Below are 19657 nucleotides of genomic sequence, written 5' to 3'. Positions count from 1 at the left end.
TACGCTGCCTGATATCAAGACTTACTATAAAGCTACAGTAATCAAGATTCTTACAGTACTGGCATAGGGATAGACAAATATAATCAATCTTCATTATTCATGGATTACATATTTGCAAATTTGCCTACTTGCTAAAATTTGTTTGTAATCCCAAAATCAATTCTCATGGTGCTTTCACGGTCATTTGCAAAATGGCAAAAAAACTGGAGTCACTCATCATACATGTTTCCAGATGAGGTCGAACAAGGCTGGTTTAGTAATCACTAATTCCATTTTTGCAGTGACTTTATAAAACATAACTACTGCAAATAATGAGAATCAACTGTAGACCAATGAAATATACAAGAACCTGGACATTAACCCTAACTTTCACATTTGATTTTGGACAAAGGTACCAAAGCAATCCAATGAAAACGGGAAGTCTTTTCAACAAATGGTGTGGGAATAACTAGATATCCATATGGAAAAAATAAACCTCAACCTCTACCTAAAACCATACAGAAGAATCAATTCAAGATAGATCATAAACCTAAATAGGAAACAGATTTTTTTAAAAAGTCATAAATTACACATCGTCTTAAAACTTTTGCTCATCAAAAGACACCATTAAGAAAATGAACAGGCAACTCATTGACTATGAGAAAATATTTTCACAACATATATCCGACAAATGACTAGAATTCAGGACGTGTAAAGAATTCCTGTCTCAATAATTAAGTAAAAAAATTCAATTAAAAAACGAGCAAGAGATTTGAACGAACACTTCACAAAAGATATACAAATAAGTCAACAATCACATTAAAAAAGTGTTCAACATCATCAGTCATCAAACCAAACCAAAAACCAAATCTGTTGCCATCGAGTCGATTCCGACTCATAGCGACCCTGTAAGACAGAGTAGAACTGCCCCACAGTGTTTCCAAGGAGCAGCTGATGGATTCAAACTGCCAACCTTTTGGTTAGCAGCCGAGCTCTTAACCACTATGCCACCAGGGCTCCCATCATTCATCAGGGGAAGCCAATTAAAAACCACAATGAGATACTACTACATACTTACTGGAATGGCTAAATTAAGAAAAACAAACAAACAGATAATACCAAATGTTAGCAAAGATGTGGAGCAACTGGAACTCTCAAACACTGCTAGTGGGAATATAAAATGATACAGCACTTTGGGAAAAAGTCTAGAAGTTTCTTATAAAACTGAATATACACTTATCCCACAACCTAACAATTCCATTCCTAGGTATTTATTCAAGAAAAGCAAAAATCTTATGTTCACAAAACAACTTGTGTAAGAATGTTCACAGCAATGTTCTTCACAATAGTTTACATAGTGAAAAATCCATCAATAGGGAAATAAAGAAACTTACATATTCATACAATAGCACACTACTCAGCAATAAAAAGGAACAAACTACTAATAGATGTAACAACATGGATGCATCTCAAAAACATTATGCTGAGTGAAAGAAGCTTTACACAAAAGAGTACATACTATATGATTCCATTTATATAAAATTCTAGAAAAGACAAAAGCAGAATGTTATAGAAATAAAACAGAATAGCAGCAGCCTCTGTGGGGAGCGATAGAGAATGACTAGGAAGAGGCATGAGGGAAACTTCCGGGGTGATGGTAACATTCTGTAACTTGATAAGTGTATTCATTTGTTGAAATTCAGCAAATTTACACTTAATATTTGTATATTTGACAAAAATACTGAACCCTAGTTAGTGATTTGCATGCTTAAGTATTAGGGGAAGCGAACTGGTATTTGCAATTTACTTTGAAAAGCATCAAAAATAAGATGGACTAAAGGAGGCTAGAGAGAGAACTAGACAGATTTGTGATAAAGTAAAATGTTAACGTAGAATCTAAGTAGTAAGTTACAGATCACTGTAAGATTCTTTCAACTTTGTTGTATATTCAAAAATTTTCATAATAAAATAGTGGAAAGAAAAAACACACAACCAAAGCAGGGGAAAAGACCAGGGAACCCTTTTAAACCAAAGATGACTAAATAACTAAAGAGACATGACAACTAGCTTAGTGATCTTGAGCAAGTTCGTTCTTCTTGGGGATGACAGAATCTAACTTATAAGGTTGCTTCAAAGACCAAGTGAGGTAAGAGTAAGTCCTTAGCATAGCACCTGGCACAAATCAGTAGTACAGGCAGTCCTTGTGTTACAAATGAGATCTGTTCCTGACTGTGTCTTTAAGAATTTGTAGGTAAGTCAGAATAGGCGCATAACTACTTAATCTAGCCTTACTTTACTGCAAGACTGTGGGAGAAAGATGTATGTGGCGATCTGCTTCCATAAAGATTTACAGCCTTGGAAACCCTGTGGGGCAGTTCTACTGTCCTGTAGGATTGCTGAGTAGGAACAGACTGGATGGCAGTGGTTTGGGGTTAGTGCAAGAAAAGGCTTGAGGCCTTTTCAATGATTTGAAAGCTTCACATGCAGCAAGTGAAGGTGATTGTGAAAAATCTGTTGCAAGTAGGAGTTGGTTCAATTGTTTCAAAGTGAGCGCAAATTTACAGAACAGTAAGGGCAAATACGAGTTGTCTGTAAATCTGATGTTCGTAACCCGGGACTGCCTGTAATAGTAATCCAGTATTCACTGTTATTATAAAGACTAGGCGTGTGTTATAGATCCATGGATTTCAACTTTTTTTTAAAACAAAAGAATTCTGTTTTCAAATAAAATCACATATAAAACCCAAAATACATACATGCAGAGCTCTGGATGAGGTGCATAGTGAAGATGGACTATTACCAGTACTCTTTCTGCCTGCCTTCACCCCCTCCATCACAGAACCCTAGTACTCTACAGAACTCATTTTGAAAAAACAATGCTGTGGAACAGGGATGGGCAAATTATGGGCTGGCCACTTGTTTTTGTAAATAAAGTTTTATTGGAATACAGCTACCCTATTCATTTACATATTGACTATGGTTGCTTTCGACTACAAAGCTAGAGTTGAGTAGTAGTGACAGAGACCATATGGCCTATAAAACTGAAATATTTACCCTCTGTAAACTTTAAGAAGAACTTTGCCAACCTTTGCTCTGAAAGAGTGCATTTCCTGAAGAACCACCTGCATAGTAGTGCTAGATGCTGTGGGGGAATAAAAATGACTATGACACAGTTACTGTTAATAACAATATTAAGCTTATGTGTACAAATCATAAATGGGTCAACCTTAAAAAAAACTTCTTTTGATTTGATTCTTCTGTAAATTAAGTGAGCCTGAGATATTAGCATTAAAAAACTCTCTACAAATATGAACCTTATTTGGCTCCTGATTTCAACAAACTAAAATTAAAAAATATTTATAAGACTTGAGGAGATGTGAAGAGACCAGATAGCTGATGAATGTTACAGAATTATTAATTTTTTAGATGTGATAATAACATTATGGTTACATTTTCTGAAAAAGGAGAGCTTATCTTTTAGGGATACACAGTAAAATAATAAAATAATATCTGGGGTCTGATTTGAAAAAAATCAGAGAGGGTGGGGAGTGGTGTTATGGACGGAATATAGATTAAACAACAGTGGTCATGAGTTGAAACAACAATGACCATGAGTTGATGATTGGGTGGTATGTGGGAATTCAATATACAACTATTCTCTCAATTTTTGCATTTGAAATTTTCTGTAATTAAAACACACACACACACATAGTCCTTTTGCAAGACAATTATTCAAAATGTCTTTTGAAGAAACGGATATAAAAGGCAGCTGGCACAGATATAAAGATCTAGAAAAAAACAACAGGCTTCTTTCTAAAGAACCATTAATGACAAGTCCAGCAACACATATTATCATCAGAACCTAAATTAAGATAATTCTAAATGAGCTCCATATGGAGAAAAAACCCTAAACATCTCTGAATTTTACTAGTGGATGCTCTACCAAGGTTCCTCTGAAAATGTAATGGTTGACAGTGTAGCATAACAGAAAATACGCAAGCTCTTTCAATTTTTTTATAATGCAATCTGATATATACAAAAGAATATATGTGCAAATCCACCACTCAACTTAAAAACTAGAACATTACCAAAATGATTAGCTGTCTGACTGCTTCTTTCTGATCTTGTCCCTCTGCCTCCACCTCCCCAAGCTATCAGTACTTAGTAGTTGTTCGACACACACACACACACACACACACACACACACAGTTTTACCACAAATTCTTAAACAATATATTGACTATTATTCTGGATTTAGTATTCTGAAACTTGCTTTTATTTTTTAACGGAACACAGACGACACTTTAGAGAATAAGCTTTTGAGTTAAAGCTGGTTGTGCATCCCAGCTCTGTCACTTTCTAAGTATCTGACCTTGGGGAAATTATTTACCTGTCAAGCCTCAGTTTCCGCTTCTATACAAGTGAGAAAATATCTGCCTCAAAAGACTGCTGTGAGGATTAAAACAGAATATACAAAAAGCACAGTTCCTGGCATATAGCGGGTGCTCATAAATGGTGACTATTGTGTTAGGTATGATTTAAAAAGAAGACTCAGCAAATTAAATCCTTTTACTTAATTGAAAAATAATATCATGCCATCAAGTGTTTCCTTTAGATCAGGCACTTAGAAAACTCTTAGTAACAAATCAGTCTGTGTGTATGGTCAGTCTCCTCAGCCACCACCAGAAGTAATTGTTCATGCTTTTACAGAGGTGAGTTATATCACATGGGCTCTGTTCACCAGTAAAGAGTCTGAATCCATCAAACTGTTTCTTCCAGGTAACTGAAAAGCTGACAAGGTCAATTCTGATGAGATCAGATTTCATGTTTGCATTCAGAGGTGAAAGATTCTAGTACTCTGCCTTCGTGAAACTGACTTGAGGTTTCTACAGTCTCCTCAACCTTTCCCCTGGCTGTTTGTGTCCCCATCTCTACTCATGGGAGGACAGATAGAATTCAGCAATGAAGAAAAATGCTAGCTCTGGAGTCTGGCAGACCTGGGCTTGGGCCCCGGCTCTGCTGCTTATTAACTGAGTGACCCTGAACAAGTACTAACCCTATCTGATACCAGTTTCCTTATATGTAAAATGGAGATAACAATAATACTTATCCTCTAAGGTAATTACAGTCCTGACTGTGGCTCTAGAATAATTCTAATGGAGATCACTAATTAGTATTAATTCCTTGAACTCTCCCTTCTTAAAATGCTCTAGATACCTGAATTTAAAAATGTGACTAGATCATGAAGTGAGAGAACTTCTCTAAAATGTTTTTTTTTAAAAAAAAGCTGTTCATATTCCTTCAACACATAATGCTTTGGGTATTAGCTCAGGTGTCAATAAGAGCTATTTTATTTTTCAAGGAAGGCATGAGCATGCTCTGGCAGAAAAAAACTGCTAAAACAAATCCTGAGGCCTGGCCCTTCAGCATCAAGGCACAATGAGGAGGTCACCAATGGGAGGAACCGGAGCAAAGGCAAAGTCAATGTTAAGAGGAGCAAGATGGGAAAAGCAAAGGAACTGAGGACTCAAGCAGACAAGGACTGCAGTCAGACTGCGAGTTAAATGCCACATTACACAGCAACTTTACTAACGCACAGAAAGGTTGTTTAAGAAGGCAACTGAGACCACTGAGGAAAACCTATTCTACAATATTAATCAAAGAGGAGAGAGGTACTGGTCTAAGAGTTCTTCCGGTAACTAAGTTATGATGTATTTCTATGTCAGTACCAGGGGAATTCAAGCAAGATGGTGACCTCTCCATAAACCACCAAACAGTTCTAGGGTCAAACCTACTGATAGGAATCTACGTTATGGCTGATAAGACTCAGTGCCCAGGCTCTGCTCCAAAACATCCTTTTCTTAAACATCTTTGCATTTTGTTTTGTAAGCTGCACCTGTCAGTCTGGTTGCCTCTGTCAAAAAAACATTTCCCCAGTGAAGACTAAGAATTAAGTACATTTTGTATAATTTGTTACAATTAAATGGTAAACAACCTCACAAATATAAAGAATTTCTAACAGCATGAAAAATGTTTATTAGGTGAAAAGAAGGCAAATGTAAAAACAGAAAATATACAGTAGGATTCCAATCTTGAAAAAAACAAAATAGTGCTTTCCCCATCTCCAACAAAAAGAATAAAAAAATATGGCAAAATATTTATGGAGGTTTAGCTGGTTGGCTTTATTTCTAAAATCCCATTGCTGTCGAATAGATTGCAACTCATAGCAACCCTACAGGACAGAGCAGAACTACTCCATAGGGTTTCCAAAGCTGTAAATCTTTACGGAAGCAGACTGCCACATCTTTCTTCTGCAGAGCAGCTGGTAGGTTCAAACTGCCGACCTTTCGGTTAGCAGCTGAGCACTTAACCACTATGCCACCAGTGCTCTGGCTTTGTTTCTATTATTTTTATATTCAGGGGAAGAAACGGAAAATATGTTTTTAAATTCCCAATTGTTCTGCAGAGTTGTACCAATTCTTTTAAAACGTGCCACTTTGCACATCCAGTTCCTGATGACCCCTGGACCAGGCTATCTCTTCCTCCTGCCTCTTAGCTTGCTTCTGCCATCATCAATGGTAATGAATTCTTTTTCCTTTCTCCTTGCTGCCCAAAACAAAACAAGGCAAAAAAAAAACCTCATTGCTTCTGAGTCAATTCCAACTCACAGCGACCCTGTAGGACAGAGCAGAATTGCCCCCCATAGGGTTTCCGAGGCTGTAATCTTTACAGAAGCAGACTGCCACATCTTTCTCCCAAAGAGTAGCTGATGGGTTTGAACAGCTGACCTTTCGGTTAGCAGCTGAGCACCTTAACAATGACACGACCAGGGATCCTTGCCCTTGCTGCCCAACCCCCTTAATTCAGCATATTCCAGTACTCTTTCCCATATCACTGCCACTTTTGTTCACAGCGATTAAATCTTTCTGCAGGATCAGCCCTGCTTCTGCATCAAGAAAGCAAGCTTTGACAGTGTTCACACAAGAAGGGGGTTGCATAAATCTGGAAATTTAGTGAGAATTGATGGGCTGAAAAAGATTGGAAAGCACCTTTGAAGCAAACCAAAAAATCCAACCCAACCCAACCCATTGCCATCAAGTTGATTCGGACTCATAGCAACCCTGTAGGACAGAGCAGAACAGCCCCATAGGGTTTCTAAGGAGCGGCTGGTAGATTAAAACCGCTGACCTTTTGGTTAGCAGCTGAACACTTAACCATTGCACCACCAGGGCTCCAAAGAAACCCACTGCTCTTGAGTCGACTGTGACTCACTGGGACTCTGTATGACACAGCAGAACTCCCCCATAGGGTTTCGAAGGCTGTAAACCTTTACAGGAGCAGATTGCCACATCTTTCCCCCGTGGAGCGGCTGGTGGGTTCAAATCACCAACCTTTTGGTTAGCAGCCGAACGCTTAACCACTGCACCACCAGGGCTCTGTATACTATAGTGGGGTACATATACAAACAATTCTGTTAGAGTTGAAAAGAACTTTGCTCCATATTATCCCATGTAACTCAAGTTATTCTCCAATTGTCTACTATTTCTTTTCATAATGCCCATACTACAGCCACACTGAATCACTTGCTATTTTCTGTACACCCTTTACAGTTTTCTATTTATGTGATTTTTGTCTACTATTTTCTTACATGAATGCCCTTCCCTCTCAATCTCTAATCATATTTCCTCTGCAATATCACAGGATTTTATCTGTATGTCCTTTTTGGTGGTTAGTAGTTTTGACCTGGTATTACAGTTATTCACGTACATGTCTAATCTACCCAACTGAACTGTAATCTAGGAGATCAGGGTCTGTGTTTGATTTGTATATCTCCCCACAGGTCAGTCTGTCTCCAAAACCCATGCTGTTTCTACTAAATCTATGTTACTACCCCATTGTTAACATCTCAGTAGTTAGGGCCAATAACAATATACTTAATCTAATCATCCTGGTTCTCACAAAAGTCATATTAATACAAGTGAGAAAACTGAAAGGGGTACAAATTACATTCAGGTAAGTAAATATAGGTATATAAAACAGAAAAAGTCCAACTTGGTCTAACTTAGGAAATAAGTTTACTTAGGGATCTTCAGGTCTTGTATACTTTACTGAGTCACCCAAGTCAAGCCCATTCTAGGCCTTAGTCCTTCTCTGTTAGTTCTCAGGGAAATCCATGAAAAGGATCCCCTAAAACCAAACCTACTGCCATCAAGTTAACTCCAATTTATGGCAACTCCATGTGTAACAGAGTAGAACTGCCCCATGGGGTTTTCTTGGTTGTAATCTTTACAGGAACAGATCTCCAGGCCTTTCTTCCACAGTGCTGCTGGGTAGGTTTGAATTGTCAACCTTTCAGATTAGTAGTCAAGCACAAATTGTTTGTGCCACTCAGGGACCTAATGCCCCGCTTATTTTTCTAGGAGATATCCCTAAGAGAAAATCCATCCCTGGCAGTATCCTGACTTTAAGCCACAGCCCTATATCCAGGCCCAAAGTATATGCAGTTAATGCTTCCAGCTTCCCTAACTCTCCTATGATAAACCTGACTTATTCTTACTACTTTGACTCTTATGCCTTTTCTTGTCTTTCATCTTTTGCTTAGTTCTACTCTGTCCTACAGGGTCACTATGAATCAGAATTGACTCCACAGCAAGGGGTTTTATCTGGTTGATGCTTTATCCTTATATTTGCATACAGAAACACAGGCCTCAGAAAGACTACACAGACAAGAAAGACTATTCAATAATAAGAGCAGCTACCATTCATTGAATATCTACTACATCCCAGGCACAGTGCTATTGTTGTTGTTGTTTGGTGCCATCGAGTCAGTTCAGACTCATAGCAACCCTACGTACAACAGAACGAAACACTAAGCCATTCTCATAATCGTTGCTATGTTTCAGCCCATTGTTGCAGCCACTGTGTCAATCCATCTTGTCAAGCATCTTCCTCTTTTTCACTGACCCTCTAACCTTATCAAGCATGATGTCCCTCTCCAGGGACTGGTCCTTCTTGATAACATGTCCAAAGTATGTGAGACAAAGTCTCGCCATCCTCACTTCCAAGAAGCACTCTGGCTGTATTTCTTCCAAGACAGACTTGTTCATTCTTTTGGCATTCCATGGTATATTCAATATTCTTCGCCAACACAACTCAAAGGCGTCAATTCTTCTTCAGTCTTCCTTATTCATTGTCCAGCTTTCGTGTGCATATGAGCCAAATGAAAATATCATGACTTGAGTCAGGTAAACCTTAGTCCTCTAAGTTACATCTTCGCTTTTTAACCCTTGAAAGGAGTCTTTTGCAACAGATTTGCCCGATGCAATACGTCATTTGATTTCTTGACTGGTGCTTCCACGGGTGTTGATTGTGGATCCAAGTAAAATGAAATCCTTGACAACATCAATCTTTTCTCCATTTATCATAATGTTGCTTACTGGTCCAGTTGAGAGGATTTTTGTTTTCTTTATGTTGAGGTGTAATCCATACTGAAGGCTGTAGTCTTTGATCTTCATCAGTAAGTGCTTCAAGTCCTCTTCACTTTCAGCAAGCAAGGTTGTGTCATCTGCATATCGCAGGTTGTTAATAAGTCTTCCACCAATCTTGATGCCACATTGTTCTTCATATAGTACAGCTTCTCTGATTATTTGCTCAGCATAAAGATTGGGTAAGTATGGTGAAAATATAAAACCCTGACACACACCTTTCCTGATTTTAAACCACGCAGTATCCCCTTGTTCTGTTCATATGACTGCTAGCTACTTTATAAAGTGTCTCTGATTCTCACAATTATCTTGATACTGTCAGGCGAGTTTTACACAACAAGGAAGTTGATCCTCAAAGAGGTAAGGTAGCTTGTCAAGTATTACACCTAAGATTTTAAGTCCAGATCTGCTTAGTTCCAAAGACCATGCTTCTCCCACTCTATTATCCCACGAGAAATAAAACATTGACTATTCTCCCAGCTTCCACCCTTATCTTCCCACACCAACAATCTATTCTCCATACAGTAGCCAAAGTGATCCTTTTAAAAGAGTAAGTCAGATATTAATTCTTTGTTCAAATTCCCCCAATGGTTCCTCCCTTGATCAGATTAAAAGCTAAAGTTCTTCCCATGGCCTAAGAGCCCTACGTGATCTGTCCTCTTGTCTCATCCCTAATTACCTCTCTGGTTTCCTTGTTTATCTCCTCCTCACTTACTCTACTGCAGCACACTGGCTTGTTATTCCTCATACACACCAAACCTGTTCATACCTCAGGGTCGTTGTACTTGCTGTTGCCTCTGTCTGTAACATACTCCTCCCCGTTCAAATCCTCTTAGTTTATCTTATCATTTTAGATTTCTGATCAAACGTCACCTTTTCAATGGGACCTTCCCTGACCACTTATTTTAAATTGCTACCTCCTGACCTCAGCATTCCTATCCCCGTTTTATTTTTTTTCTCCACAATACTTATCACCACTTGACATACATAATTATTTGTTTTCTGTCTGTCTCCACCACTAGAATATAAGCTCCATGAGAACAGGGACTTTGTCTATTATCTTCACTGTATCTGGTACATAAAAAAATCAAAACACCAAACCAACTGCCATCGAGTCAATTCTGACTCATGGTGACTTCACGTATGTCAGAGTAGAACTGTGCTTCATAGAGTTTTCAGTGGCTGATGCTTCATGAATAAATCACCAGGACTTTCTTCCAAGGTGCCTGTGGGTAGACTCAAACTGCCAACCTTTCAGTTAACCGTTTGCTCCACTCAGCGACTCCATCTATACAGCAGCTACTTAACAAATACTAAGTAGGTAGCGTTTTTTCTTCCTACGTGTTCAAATAAAAATGGTCTCAAATACATTTTCCAGAAAGCAAATGCAAAGGTAACCTGCTTTTGTCCTGGTCTGGATTAACTTACCAAATCCTCCTCCCAATAATGCCTTTAAAGAACACTGTCTCTGATTTTTTCCTAGTTGTGAATAGCTATGTCAATGAGCAACAAACTGAGCAGACTGAGCCAACCTAACCAGAGTACAGTATTATAATCAAATAAAACTCACAGCAAAGTTAATCAGACACATATTTAATGATATGCATAACTGTTATTGTGCTGCATGGTAACTAGGCATAAATGGTAGACACTTCATGTAAATGACTCTAATTACTATTTCTTTTACACAGCCAAACCAAGCATATCTAGGATCAGCTTTAGGTGGAACGTAGAAGGAGAAAAAAGCTGGATACTTTTAACTCTGGGAGGTTAAGTCCTCTCTTTTATTCTACCCTTTAGGCACTGGACTAATGATCTCCCAGCATGGGTTAGGTCTTCAAGACCAGCAACTCTTTCCCCTCCATAATCAGAGAGGATTCCTTTTATCAGGATTAAAAAATTAGGCTGGGAGCCTGGCCTCTGTCTCCAGTCATAAAGCTGAGAGGAACCAGAACAATCATTAACTTCTGTCTTTGGTAAAGAAGATGGGAGCTGGCAAGCTGGTGGGGAAACCAAGTAGAGAGAGGAAACTTACTGTGGACCTACTATGTGTCAGGCACACTCACAGGTGCTTTGCATAGCTCCTCTAACTACTTTCCCACCCCACCTCCACTCCCAAACTCTGTTCCCAGGAAAGCAGAAGAGTAAGTAGAGAGTGGGATGGTTTATTTCTCCAAGAGTATACCAAAAGCCATGGTTCTGGTATAGTATGAGGTATGGGCCATGAGAATCTGCTTGTTACATTACCCTTGAAACATTACCCTTGATCTTACCTTTCTGTATATGATTGTAAACTCTAAATATAATAATATCGGCACAACTCTGTCTGCTCAAAATGCTGAATGTAACTATACATTAGATGAAAATGTTGAAAAATTTTCCTCAGTGCCACTGTTTCCCCAAAACTTAAAGGCATTTAAATCTGAAATTGTGTAAATGTGAAGTATTTGATAAGTTAAGACTGCCAAGGAAAAAAGGCACATGTTATTAACTTTCCTTAAATAATATAAAAATCCAAACCCACTGCCATCAAGTCGATTCCAACTCATAGCGACCCTGTAGGACAGAGCAGAACTGCCCCATAGGGTTTCCAAGGCTGTAATCTTTACAGAAGCAGACTGCCACATCTTCCTCCTGTTAAGTAATCTACTTATTATTTATTAAATAAGAAGTACTTAAACTTGTAGTTTAAATAAATTTGATTTTTTTTTTATTATAAAAGTAGTACATAGTCATTGTAATAATAGTAATGGCTTACATTTTTTGAATATTTACAATGAGTCAGGCACTGTTTATATATATGGAGTTCAAAAAAAAAAAAACCAAACTTGTTGCCGTCAAGTCGATTCCAACTCACAGCGACCCTATAGGACAGAGTAGAATTACCCCATAGAGTTTCCAAGGAGCGGCAGGTGGATTTGAACTGCAGGCATTTTGGTTAGCACCCAAGCTCTTAACCACTGCGCCACCATGGGATCATGCTATATGTATTATTCTGAAACTTGACTCTTTTTATTTAGCAGTTAATTTAGATCTTTCCATGTGTAGATATATTGTATTCTGCCTTTTCTACCTATAGCATAAATTTCCCCCATACCACTAAAAATTAATTGTAAAAATATTTTAAATGCTTATATAATAGTCTATAATCTGGATTGCCTTCATTTACCTAACTACTGTGTATTCACACTGCTTAAAATTGTCACTGTTATAATCACACAGCAAAGAGCATCTTTATGCCTAATGTTGTCTCTCTATCTTGGAGTTATTTCCCAAAGATAGATTCCTAGTATAGGGTGGTAGTAACAGAGATGGGCTCTGGAGTCCAATCAATTTGAAGTTGAATTCCATCTCTGTCACTTACTAGCATGTGACCCTGTGCTAGTTTCCAAGCCTCCCTTTATGCATTTGTCAAATAATAGTAATTACCATACTTGGTTTTTGAAAAGTTATGTAAGATATCTTAAGGAAGGTACAGTGCCTAGCACATAGTAAGACTGAAGAAATATTAGCTATTGCTATTATTCCCAATAGTATGATAACTAGGTCAAAGATTCTGTGAACATTTTTAAGAGTCTTCATGAATAGCACTAAACAAGTACAGCTTCCTCTCAATCTTCCCAACCGTGTTAACTTGCTAGACTAAGTAACCCTCTCTGGTCACACTTTTGGCCTATGAGAGAGGGTTTGGAGCAGGGGGTCCTCAGTGAAACCATCTACATACTCCTCTACTTTCCTGGGAACAGAGTTTGGGACTGGAGGCTGAGTGGGGAAGTAGTTAGAGCTCCAGGGTAACTCAACGGAAACATGTAGGACATGAATATAAGCTAAGGATATTTTTCAGCTGCTATCTTTAGGCTAAATTTCTACAGAAAAACCACAAAGGACCTATTTTGAAAGAAAAGTGGGCAACTCTAGAACTTGGTTCCTCAAGTTCCACAGGAGTCTCAATATTTTGAATATATAAATTAAAATGTAAGGTCCCCTACATTGTACTGACTTTTGGTTCACCTATGGCGAAGAAGTAAGCGGAAACTCTAATAAAAGATGGGAGATTTTTTTCTTCTTCTTTCTCCTGAGGTATGTGTAAAAAAATAGTATACCTGACAAAATAATAATGAACGTGAAAAGTACTAGAGAATTAACCACATAGAAGAAAAACACAAACTTTCACTTGTAAGAATAGCTGTTTTCCTTGCATTGTATTGTACAGGATTACAAAGCCATCAGGCAGACAGTAAGATAAAGAAAACTGTTTGTCCTGATGAATCTTTACCTGTGTCTTGCTCCATCAGACCATTGCAGTACATGGCATGTCTCTCAATCTTTGTGGGTGGGAAGCCTTGGTTACACAATGGGCAGGATACACGGGTACTGGATGAGAAGGTGTAAGTAGGTATTTCCTTCTCAGCATCTTCCCTGTTACCAACCTGAAAAACATGATAAACAACAATTATAAAGGCTTTGGTTTATAAAGTATCTTTTCCCCTAAAGAACTGCAACAGACTCCAGCCCATGTGTCATTTACTTTCAAAGAGACAATATCAATCAGTTTACCAAACTCAGGACTGAGAATTGGTAGACACTACTAATACAGTTAACGCTTATGCAGTGCTTACCAAGTGCCAAGCACTCTGCATGCATTACTCAGTTAATCTTCACAATAATCTCACAAAGGTGTTAATATGCCCTTTTTACACGAGAAAAGGGCTGTCCAAAACAGTAAAGTGACTTGTCCAAAGTCACAGAACAAATAAGTGGCAGAGCTAAAATTCAAACAAAGGACAATGTGACTCCAAAATCTGAGCACATTCCTCTGTATCACACTGCAAGGCACTATCCTTGTTGGGTCACCGGCCTGCTGTGTTTCAATTCCATGCCAGAGTTTGCATATCAACAGCATCTTAAAGACACTTTTTCAATCTCATCAAACAACTGTGCTCACTGTAAGTGACTCTAAGACATAAAGGAGTTAAGAAACAAAAGAGCCCTAAGCCGAAAGTAGCACAACTAGGATTTAAATTAAGAACCTAGACCTTGACATTATGCTGAGTGAAATAACTCAATCACAAAAGGACAAACATTGTATGAGATCTCTACTGTAAAAACTCATGAGAAAAAGTTTACACACAAAAAGTAACAATCTTTGTTGGTTACAAGGGAGGGGGACGGGTGTGGGGGAAATACTAAATAGACAATAGGTAAGTGGTAACTTGGGTGTAGGGTAACACAGTACACAGTACTGGCGAAGCCAGCACAACTTGTACAAGAAAAGGTCACGGAAGCTCCATAGACACATCCAAACTCCCTGAGGGACTGAATTGCTGGGCAGAGGGCTGTGGGGACCATGGTTTCGGGGAACATCTAGCTCAATTGGCATAACACAGTTTATAAAGACACTGTTCTACATTCTACCTTGGTGAGTAGTGTCTGGGGTCTTAAAAGCCTGTGAACAGCCATCTAAGATATTCCACTGGTCTCACTCCTTCAGGAGCAAGGGAGAATGAAGACAACAGGATACAAGGAAAAGATCAGTCCGAAGGACTAATGGACCACAGCTACCAAGGCCTCCACCAGACTGAATCCAGAACAGCTAGATGGTGCCTGGCTACTACCACTGACTGCTCTGACTGGGATCACAACAGAGGGTTCTGGACAGAGCTGGAGAAGGATGTAGGACAAAATTCTAACTCGCAAAAAAAAAAAAAGACCAGATTTACTGGCCTAAAGGAAAATGGAGAAACCCCTAGAGTATGGCCCCCAGACACCCTTTTAGCTCAGTGGTGAAGTCACTTCCGAGGTTCACTGTTCAGCCGGGGATTGGACAGCCCCATAAAACAAAATGGGACTAATGAGGCACAGCAGTCCAGGGACAAGAACTAGAAGGCAGAAGGGGACAGGAAAGCTGGTGATAGGAAACCCAAGGTTGAGTAAGGACAGTGTTAACATGTAGTGGGGTTCTTAACCATTGTCATAGGGCAATATGTGTACTAACTGTTTAAGGAGAAACTATTTTGTTCTGTAAACTTTCACCTAAAGTGAGAATAGCAGCACAACTGGAAGAATGTAATCGACATAACTGAATTGTACATGTAGAAATTTTTTAAATGGTGTATCTTTGGCTACGTATATTTTCAACAAAAAAAATAAGGGGGGGCGTCCTCCAAGGCCGAGGAGGGAGCATGTTGACATGTCGTGGGGTTGTTAACCAATGTCATAAAACAATATGTGTACTGACTGTTTAATGAGAAAATATTTGTTCTGTAAACTTTCACCTAAAGTAGAATAAAAAAAAAAAAAGATTTAAAAAAAAAAGGAACCTAGACCTCGGCTTAGACCAATAAGACATAACATTTCTTGTATTTTATTCAGAATGTGATACTCTGACTTTTTGGGTTAAAAGGGGAAATAAAACTGAGATCCAAATATTTAAGAAGGCCTGAAGAAAAGTCATCAATTAATAACAATCAATTCTGCCAAAGCTGTTCTTACACCTTATCTCTCTTGCTCCTCAGTGTTTTATAGTTGCCATTTATCCTATGGTTGCCACTGTCTCTCACAGGCAGTTTTATTTTACTTGTACAGGTCACAGCCGAGAACTCTGCAGTGATTAATTCAATAATATGCGTGAGCACTGCAGCAAGACTGCCTAACACTTGCTTCAAAGGACAGCACGTCCTATCCAATCTATGTGAAACTGTCCTGCGTAGCCACAACTTTAAGAGTAAGGAGCACCTGGGTGTCATTATGCCTCACTAAGATAAAAAAAATAATTCCTCTTCTGGTACAAGAACAAAACAGGACCAACTTTGCAATGGTATATAATTTGAGCTCTGAGCCAACTGGGATTTTCTGGTCTCTAAGTTTAGGCCATTCCTAAAATCTACTGCTTGTGATGTGACCCAGCCATCTAAACACCGAGTCAAACAGTTTCTACAACTGCCAGAAAATGTTCTCTTTTCAGCACACCTGACTTTTATTTAAAAAGATATGCTCTGAAGTGGGGTGGGGGGAGAAAGATGAGAAAGGAACTAATACTTGTTGAGTTCCTATAGTATGCCAGGCTCTGCCAAGTATTTTATATATACATCACTCACAACCACCCAACTAGACAGAGATATCATCAACTCCAATATGACAGAAGGGGAAACTAAGGGTTGGAAAGGCAAAGCACCCTGCTGATCACACAATTAGTAAGCAGACAACCAAGATTCAAACCCAGGCTTGTTTGGCATCCAAATCTTCAGTATTTCAATTCTACTACATTGTGGCAGAAGCAAAAAGCCTCCCTTCCACTTTGTTTCTGGAAGCTGATCTTGCCAGGTATCGGGAGACTATCTGGTTCCATTACTCTTACCTAAAGGGTGGGGAGAGTCAAGTGGGACTGGAAGTTCTAGGTGCTATTTGTTGGGATTTCTACTCCCTCAGATTCCCATGTTTATAAAACGGGGTGGGGGTCGGGTGTCAATATATCCTAAAATTTGAAAATAGTCTTGAGTCACTGAAAGTTAGTGGTGACTGACAGCAGTTACCTGGCATTCTAAAGTTCACTAAGCACAAAAATGCTATGTGACATGAATGTCACTGGTGCTCATACCCTGCACTATACGCCTTTGTATTCATCACCAGCCCTATGAAATGCAGAGAATGTACCTTCTACTATTAATGTATTCAAGAGAGAGTAGTCTATTATTGTCTTATTATGAATGTAAGACCACTTCTAACTACATTCACGGGCAACCCAGAAGGCTTTTGAACATTTTTATATTAAAATAAGACTTTTTCCAGCACCATTAAAAAGGTCTATTTAAGTATTAACTACTATGGAGGAACCTCAAAGGGGAAAATACAAGCAAAGCAGCTTTTATTAGGAGCATGTAGTCAGGAATTTGGTCTCTGCAGAGCTGCTTCTGCTTCTTTAAAATACTATATAGCTATTTCTCAAAAGAAGTACTCGGACAGCAAATCTTGTTATCTTAAAGACTGGTCCATACTTTCTGGCCTCAGAAAAACCTCACCTCGAGAAATGGACACAGTGAAAATAAAAGCATGTCCTACAAATCACCAGATCTCTTCACCTTGCCCTCTGCCAGCCAGTTTATGTGTAGCTTAGCAAGCTGCTTATTTACACCTTTCCCCTCTTATCACAGTTTTAACACAGATTACTTAAAAACCTACTGATTAAACTAGCTGTTTGACTCTGAATAATTTCTACTAACTCTTCTGAGAACAGGATAGCCATCTGAAACTCCAACCAAGGGAAATTCTCAGGCAAGATATTCAGAAAGTATCATTTCCAAAGGAACCTGACTACTGCAGGAAACCAAATTAAGAGAGATTACAGTTCTACTGTGGGTACTGCAAATACCTCAAATTCTGTACAGCAATTCTCTGTCATTAGTAAACTAATATCACTGGATGGCCACAATGCACTACAAAGCAGTAAAATAATAACAACTGCTTCCATGTGCGTGCTTCAACTTCATGCCAAATCTCTGCTATGTGTTTTACATTCTTTATCTAATTTAATCTTTATTAGCAACCCAGTAAAATAGGTATTTTGATATACAAAGACCTGAAATTTAGACAGGCATTCCTCTTCTGTGCTCCCCTAATGCCCTGTGCATCTATTATGATATTTGTCAGATGACATTATCATTATAATTATGTTTATGTGTCTGTCTCCTCCCTTAGCAGGATTCTTTGAAGGCAGGGACGGTGTTTGTCTTATTTATTCTTACATTTCAAAAGTCTAAAACAATGACTGGCACACAGTATGCAAACTATCAATATCTGATGAATAAATAAATAAAAAAGATTAATTAAATAATTTGCCCAAGATCACAGAGTTAAGTGATGGGGTTGGGATTCAAAGCCATGTCTTCCAATTCCAAGGTTAAGCTCTTTGCACTGTACTATACACTTTCCAATAAACAGGGAATTTGGCCCTATACACAGATTCCAAGGGCAAGAATTTTTATGATACTATCCCTTTGTTATTGGCATACCTCTTATGATACTATCTTTGTGCACATTAAATGTTCAGATTCCATCTTTCTAGTAAGTGACTTGTAACTAAGAAGTGATTACTCAATGACTTAAAAGCTATAGTATCTCTAACTTCTTTTAATGGAAACTTCTAAGACTATTTAGGGACATCTACAGATATCACAGCAAACAGCAACACTGAAAAGGGCATTCAATGTGAGAATGGCTATACAATTCCATCCATCTGATGTGTAATGGTGTGGACATACACACTATAAATTCTAAATAGGACTCATGCTCTTTGACTCAAACAAAGAAGTCTCCTTTGCAGTCATGGATGGGTAAGAAACTGGCCTTGATCAACTAAAGCTTGTAGGGCTTCTTCTATATGTTAGGATGACTATGTTAGGTAACACTCTGTTTCCCCATCCCCATTTAGAAGGTTCCGGTCCCTCCCTGGGAAAAGGACACAGAGGCCATCTTGACACTATCTAGCAGAATCTGTTCTTCAGTCACTGTGTTGCAGGGAGTGTCATATCTTCCTACCGCCACTGGCATCAGGGAATTCTGGTCTGTCATGAGACAGATCAGGTTCCAGGGAACCAGGCAGCATGCATGATTCATGAAAGCAGAATGTCCACCTAGCTATCTGCAGTGCAAAGACTAGGAAAGGGGTCTAATCTCTACTGTAAAACTTGTTTTAAAAAAATCTAGGGTATAAAAAGGAATGAGAGAATTAAGCCTTTAAAAGGTACTCAGGATAAGACAATACATACTAATCTAACCAAAATCTTTGTTTCCACAGAAGAATGTTTAATCCTCAGGTTGCCTTTCACAGCAACAGATTTTTCAGATGTAATAAAATAATTATTGGCAGTTTGTTTTGTTGGAGCCAAAATGAAAAACACACATGAAAAAAATCTTAACCAGAATTATGAACTTGTATCATTCAGCTTTATGGTGGTTGCCAGATATGTGAAGATAGGAGAGATAACAGAGGTTTGCTTATTTTGTCATGCAGCTGTCCTTACTCCGCATTTCTGATCATGTCTAGAAATTAGCGCTGAAAGTTACATCATAATATAAAAACAGAGACTTTTTCCAAGATTGTTCATGTAGTGGAAAATATACCAGACTTCAGAGATAATCGTGTGTTCACATTCTAATTCTACCAATATTAGCAGTGTGAATTTAAGCAAATTACT

The 19657-nt window shown here is 38.5% G+C and overlaps 1 protein-coding gene across 4 annotated transcripts in view; it reads right to left on the bottom strand.

Annotated features, from left to right (window-relative positions):
* UIMC1 (ubiquitin interaction motif containing 1) overlaps positions 1 to 19657 on the bottom strand; it is a 170442-nt gene that overhangs the window by 27202 nt on the left and 123583 nt on the right. For all 4 annotated transcript variants that reach the window (XM_023726482.1, XM_004371160.2, XM_023726481.1 and 1 more), the window contains one exon: positions 13741 to 13894. In XM_023726482.1, coding sequence (XP_023582250.1) covers positions 13741 to 13894 — 154 coding nt within the window. The remainder of the gene's footprint in view (positions 1 to 13740; positions 13895 to 19657) is intronic.

The sequence above is a fragment of the Trichechus manatus genome, unplaced genomic scaffold (genome assembly GCF_000243295.1).
Source record: "Trichechus manatus latirostris isolate Lorelei unplaced genomic scaffold, TriManLat1.0 scaffold00011, whole genome shotgun sequence".
Lineage (NCBI taxonomy): Eukaryota > Metazoa > Chordata > Mammalia > Sirenia > Trichechidae > Trichechus > Trichechus manatus.
Note: the sequence above shows the minus strand (reverse complement) of the source record. Positions and strands in the feature narration are given on the sequence as shown.